Source organism: Varanus komodoensis, unplaced genomic scaffold (assembly GCF_004798865.1).
Source record: "Varanus komodoensis strain SLA01 unplaced genomic scaffold, ASM479886v1 scaffold41, whole genome shotgun sequence".
Lineage (NCBI taxonomy): Eukaryota > Metazoa > Chordata > Lepidosauria > Squamata > Varanidae > Varanus > Varanus komodoensis.
Window position 1 is genome coordinate 2,357,988 of NW_025335954.1, and position 6,574 is coordinate 2,364,561.

Genomic DNA, 6,574 nt, shown 5'->3' on the forward strand with positions numbered 1-6,574 from the left:
GACTACATGCACAGCTGTGTGTGCTGCAGCCTTTGGCTATGGAAGTATCAGAGGTGAGGAAATGTAGAGTAGGAGAAGCAAAATATTTAGAAGAGTTAGTTCTGATCACCCAGATAGAGTGTGGCAGGGAACCACGTTTAGTCCTAGGACCAAATTCAGTTCTAGAGGAACTCTTGGGGCCCACACTACATTGGTGGGTGGACCAAAGGCAGTGGGGGCAAAACATCTGGATTGTTAACCCAAAGCTTGTACTGTTTCTAAGCCACAGCAGAGATATTTCTACCTTGCGGAAGAGGGGAAAGCTGCCAAGAAAGGCAAGAAACCCTCAAATTATCCATGGTGGAGGGGAGGTGGCAGGACCAGGGGAAGGGGCCATGGCCACCTAGGGCAGCCAGAAGATTCCTGCTGCTGACCAACAGGATAAGAGACTGGCTAAGGGCAAGGGCAGGAGGTGAGTGAAAGCTGCTTGAGTGACCCGTGTGGTTTTGCGGGTAGAGCATTAGCCTGGGGACACGGGCGATCTGGGTTCTCATTGGGTGACTTTGCAGCAGTCCTTCCCTCTCGGCCCAACCTATCTGACAAGGCTGTTGTGAGAATAGAGTGGATGAGATTGGAAGCCACTTTGGTTTTCTCACAAAAAGAATTATAGCATAGTAGATTTGGAAGGGGCCATGAAGGCCACCAGGTCCAACCCCCTGCTTTTGGTGAGATACAGATGCAAAGAAATACTAACAATCCATTGAAAGGCCAGGAGTGGACTACAAACCACAACAGGATCATGCATTATGTGGGGTATGCAGACCATTCCAGGGTTCTAGGGCTATTGACACGATCGCTTCCAAGCGTCCTCTCCCACCTGGCAGAGCCCATTCATCTCCTTGGTATACACCTGAATTACGGGAGATGAAGCAGGTTGGGAGACGTCTAGAGCATAGGTGGAGGAGATCACGGGGTGATTCTGACCAAACACACTTAAGAGCCCATTATCGGGCCTATGCTGTGGCGGTGAGGGCGGCGAAAAAGAAATTCTTCTCCGTTTCCATTGCCTCCTCACAATGCCGTCCGGCGGAGCTCTTTCGGGTGGTGCAGGGGCTGGTACATCCGGGCCCAAAGAAAGATCTTGTGCCACCCTCGAAGGCCTACTGTGACAACTTTGCCAAGCATTTCAGGGAGAAAATCACTCAGATTTGCTCCTATCTCAACGGCCGTTTTCAGAAGGTGGTGCTGGGGGACTATGGCTCTGCGCCATGGCAGTTATGCCATGGAATTCCGCAGGGGTCCATTTTGTCGCCTTTGCTATTTAACAGCTACATGAAACTGCTGGGAGAGGTCATCAGGAGGTGTGGGCTGTGGACTCATCAGTACGCTGATGATACCCAGCTCTACCTCTCGTTTTCCACCAATCCAGGTGAGGCAGTGGCTGTGCTGAACCGGTGCCTGGCCGAGGTAATGGGCTGGATGAGGGCCAATAAACTGAAGCTCAATCCAGACAAGACCGAGGTCCTGTTGGTGGGTGGCTCAGGCCTCGGGATGGGGGACTTGGGCCTTGTCCTAAATGGGGTTGCACTCCCTCTGAGGGACAGGGTTCGCAGCTTAGGAGTGCTCCTCGACCCTGAGCTGTCTTTAGAAGCTCAGGTGACGGTGGTGGTGAGGAGTGCCTTCCTTCAGCTTCGGGTGATCCATCAGCTGCAACCCTTCCTGGAGAACGACTGCCTGGCGACAGTGGCAAACGCGTTGGTAACTTCTTGATTAGATTTCTGTAATGTGCTCTACATGGGGCTACCCTTGAAGACGGTCTGGATACTTCAATTGGTGCAAAATAGAGCTGCCAGGTTGCTGACGGGGACTGGGCATTGTTCTCATTTAACCCCAGTTCTCCGTCAGCTCCACTGGCTCCCGATTGAAGTTCGGGCCCAATTCAAGGTGTTGGTTATGACCTATAAAGCCCTAAACGGCTTGGGACCTGGATATCTAAAGGAACACTTGCACCCATATATGCCCTCCCGCCCCTTGAGATCAGCAATGGATGCCCTTCTCCGGGAACCCTCTGTGAATGATATTAGGTGGGTGAGTACCCAGAGGAGGGCTTTCTCTGCAGTGGCGCCCCATCTATGGAATGCGCTCCCCAGAGAGGGCTGCCTGGCGCCGCCGTCATTTGTTTTTTGGCGCTAGGCTAAGACCTTCTTATTTAAAACTTATTTTAATTGTTGAATTATTTTAATCAATAGGATTTTAAATTTTTAGCCGAGAATGCACCGGGGGTTTTTAAACAATTTTTAAAAATTTGTTGTATTGTTATTATTTATGTATTTATGTATCCTTTGTGAGCCGCCTCGAGGCTTTGTTGCGATGGGGGCGGCATAGAAATGTTTTAAATAAATAAATAAATGTTAGAAGAAGCCATTCCAAATTACTGGCATGGAAGTACTATTAAAAGCAGCCCATGAAATGCTCTAGTGGGCCTTTGTTACCGTCATTTGCCCCTCTCCCTTGCTTTTCAGTTGTTTCTCAGCCAGACTCTCCGTGTCTCTTGTCTGAGAAAGGGAAGGACGATGCAGAGATGCTGCCCTTGACCTCCCTCTTGGTTCTGATCCTTGGCCTACATAGCGGCCTCCTGTGCCCCCAAAGCTGTGACTGCCCCCCAGGCAGTGGTGTGGTGTGGTGCAACAGGCGAGACCTGGTGAGGATCCCTTTGGACATTCCTCACGACACCCGGGTCCTTTATCTAGACTCCAACTGGATCACTCACGTGCCCAACGGTGCCTTCCACGGCTTGAGGCAGCTCCGGGAGCTTCACCTGGCCGACAATCTCATTGAGAGCATTGCCCCCGGAGCCTTCCGTGGCCTGGGCGGGGGGCTGAGGCTGCTGGACCTTTCGGGAAACCAGCTGCAGAGGATGGAGCTTGCGCCGTTCGTCATGCTGACCTGGGTGCGACTGGAGCTCTACGACAACCCCTGGCACTGTGACTGCTCCCTGCAGGAGCTGCTGGAAGCCCTCCCACTGGACGCGGAGAGCGTGGAGGACATCGTGTGCTCTTCCGCCACGTGGGAGGAGTATGTGGGCAAGACTCTGGCCCATCTGCTCCACTCGGGCATCAACTTCTGCCTCAGCCAGCAGAGGAACACGGACTTGGCCATGCTGCTCACCATGTTCTGCTGGTTCGCCGTGGTCATCACATACGTCATCTACTACGTCCGGCGCAACCAAGCAGAGTCCCGGCGCCACTTGGAGTATCTCAAATCCCTGCCATTGCCCAGCAAGCAACCCAGCCCTGAGGAGGAGCTGGAAGAAGGTGACACGCTCAGCACCATCCTCTGATGGCTGGATCTGCCCAATGGTTTTGAGGTGGGGAAATGCACAACGAGTGTTTAAACTGTGTGGGCAGCAAATCTTCAGAGTATTTCACCATGACTTCTTTAAACTCTAATAGCTTCTCCCTTCAGAGGAACCAAAGGATTGCAGGGTTTGTGAAAAAAAAATTGAGAATCCTGGGATGAGGACCCCATCCCTGCACAAAATTACAGTTTCCAGAGTTCCTTGGGAAGAAGCATGTCCCAGTATCAGCTGCTGCTGTAGCAGGACCATGAGGCAGGGTGAGGTGGAGTTGGGAGGACCAAGCTGTCTGTGTACACCTGTCTGTGCACACAGCTGTCTGTAAAGCCCCCCTGTGCTTTCCAAGGGGCAGAGGGTGCTGCCTCATTTCCAGGACCATTTGGTAGAACATCCGCTGTGGGGAGGACTAAAATGATAGTAAACAATACCTACACGAACAAACAAAACCCAAACAGCCAGATATTTTTCTTCTATTGATTCACATTCCCACTTACTGCTGGACACACCAACCCCTTGCACTAATTTCTGCTCTAAAGATCTGCCTTGGCTTCTTTACATGGCAGCATTTTCTAAATTCACAGGTGGGCAAATATAAGCCTGGGAAATCTGTATTCCACTCCCAAGCTCATCAGGAAACACATTTAATTGGGAACCTGCAAAAACACCCCCTCAGAAAAACTCCAAAGTTAAAGGAGCCACACCCTCAAAATACTTTAACCTCACCATCATAGTCTACATTTCCAAATTTTAAAAATAAGAACCCGCTGCTTGGAGTTATTTGTGGAGATTTTTTTTTTTGAATGGCAAACCACACCTCCTCTTTTGGGGTCCCCCAAGCATTGCTCAGACTTTTCCTGTCAGTGGATGCTTTCGTCCACTTCCCACCCTAGCCAACAATGCCCCTCTCTGATTGCCCATCCAGTGGCCGCCATTTTGAATTTCAAAATCCTACAGGAGTGAGTGACAGCGAGGGCTGCCATCTTTCTTCCGATCTGGGCTCCAAGTGACTTCAGGAGCAGCACATGAGACAAAAAAGCTGCAGCTGCAGTTCTCCCTGTCCTGCCTCCCCTTGAAAATGGCCCTTGCACCTTGATGCATAACCACCCTACAACTAGTACTGATAAGGGGCCTGCCTGTGGCCCATCATCCATGGCACCTCTCCTTTGTGGTGTGCAGCCATTGGTGCAAGATGGCTTGTCATGATAAGAGGCTGCGGGGCATCCCTCTGTCAGACTGGGTCTCCTCTTGCAGGGAGGCCTCCCATTTCTCTCTTCCCGTTTGTCAGGGATTTAGGCAGAGCTATTACAACTTAATGCTAGAGGATTAACAATGAAAACAATAATAAATTCCAGTCCCTTAATCCCGTCTTTTTGCCAGGGGCATTTCTGCCCCATCTGCTCAACTCCAGCCACTTTCCCTTGAGTTACCCAGCCTGGCTCCTTCCTGTTGTCTGCATTGCGTCAGGGTGCGTAACCCGCAGCCCTTGTCTGGATCTCCAGAGCCCTCTCCAAGCCCTCGATATGGAGCACACCCAAAGCCCGGCCGTCCCTGCCCTGGCAGCCCACAGGATGGGGAAAGAGAGGGAGAGAGCAAAAGGCATGGAGGAAGGAAAAGGACAAGAAATGGCAGGGCGATGAAGAAAAGGAAAAAAGAGCCGGACGGAGGAAGAGCAATGGGGGAAAGTGGGTGGCCCTTTGACTCGGGCCTTGGATTGCCTTGCCCACAGCCTCAAACAAAAGAGGTTTGCAGTAAAAAAAATGAGTGCTCTTTGGAAGTGCAGCCCAGCTAGGGGAAACATGGCAGGGTAAAGTTACCTCTGATGACAAGTGTTCAGAGGTGATGGCTCCCTTCCACAAATCAGCCCAGAAGTGCTATCAGCCCTCACGATTGTTACGCTTGCGAGGGCAGACTGAAATTCTGGCCAATGAGTTGCTGGCCCTTGCTCTGCCATCATGGGTTTATTAGCATTTAAGGGAGTTGCCAATGCAAAAGCACCTGGCCTGTTCCTCTGCTTTGTGAGCAGGAGCTCTGGGCCCAGGGCAGGACACGACCCTGCACTCCCTCTGCCCATTCTCTATGGAGCACACGGCTCACAAGGGCACAGCAACAGGGATCAAGCTGGCTCTTACTGTGGACGCACGAGGCCAGCGTTCTGTGGAGCTATCCAGAGCCATGGGGAGGCTTGCGCACGGGGTGCCAAATCACTGTAAGGGCTGCAAGTGAGTTACTCCTGCTCAGGCGTATGCGATAAAACTAGGCCTAGAGCAAAAGTCTTGCAAGATACAATGTGGGGAGGAGAGTTTATTTGGATGACTGGGTATTTTAAATGTCACCTCTTCTAAAGAGAGTTCTAAAAAGTTGCTGTCCTTCATGAGTCTTTGGGGAAAGTGAAAGCAGGGGGTAGAATAAAGTGAATGAAACCCAATAATGTAAGACTTGGCACTTCCTTCCAAATGTGCTTTTAGTGATCGTGGATGAAAGGCAGAGACTTCAATTTAGCTCCTCAGATTTCATCATTTCTGCTTATTGCCAAGGACTGCTGCCCAAGCTATTGTAGTTGGTCAAGCGTCTGAAGTCATTTAACAGGATCTTTTGTACTATTAAAACATGCAGGCTTTCCTTCTGTCCTCTGCAAGGCAAAGATTGTCTCATTCCCTGCCGTTTTATCTTAAAACTGTTCCATTTTGTAAGCACCATGCTTAGAGAGGACATCTTTTATCATCATGTGGCTGTGGGCCAATGGCAATTGTTAGGACTGTACCATAATGTGCTAGATTAAAAAAAAAAAGGGACAGGCACCTGGCCAGGGCTGCAATCCTATGTTCTACCAAGTGGTAACTCCCACTGAGAATGTCACCCATTTCTAGCTACATATGCATAGAATGAGGCAGTGAAAACCAGTGTGATGTAGTGGTTAAGAGCATGGGACAGGGACTCGGATGATCTGGGTTCTAGTCCCCGTTCAGCCATGGAGCCAACTGGGTGACTTTGGGCCAGTCAGGCAGCCCAACCTACCTCACAGGGTTGTTGTTGTGGGGATAGAATTGAGAACAGGAGAAATGTAAATTGCTTTGAGTTCTTTTTTAAAAAGAAAAAAGTGGGATATAAATCTAATAAATAGGAAACTATCCAACAGATGTGGTTGTCTCATTCCACCAGAACATGTGGAAAGCGTGCCTGCTGTAAATAAAATTATATGCATCTTCACACCATTCCTCATGTTATAATCCTAATATATTT

The 6,574-nt window shown here is 50.1% G+C and overlaps 1 protein-coding gene across 1 annotated transcript; it reads left to right on the forward strand.

Moving 5' to 3' along the window:
• LOC123029898 (leucine-rich repeat-containing protein 3-like) lies at positions 1–3,417 on the forward strand. The gene is made up of 2 exons (XM_044443298.1): positions 1–53; positions 2,502–3,417. Exon 2 carries the CDS (start codon positions 2,561–2,563, stop codon positions 3,317–3,319), a length of 759 nt encoding a protein of 252 aa, XP_044299233.1. The 5' UTR covers positions 1–53; positions 2,502–2,560; the 3' UTR covers positions 3,320–3,417.
• Positions 3,418–6,574: the final 3,157 nt, after the last annotated feature.

Excerpts from the sequence above, each read along its gene's own strand:
- LOC123029898 (XM_044443298.1), top strand. The coding sequence starts at position 2,561 with ATGCTGCCCTTGACCTCCCTCTTGGTTCTGATCCTTGGCCTACATAGC.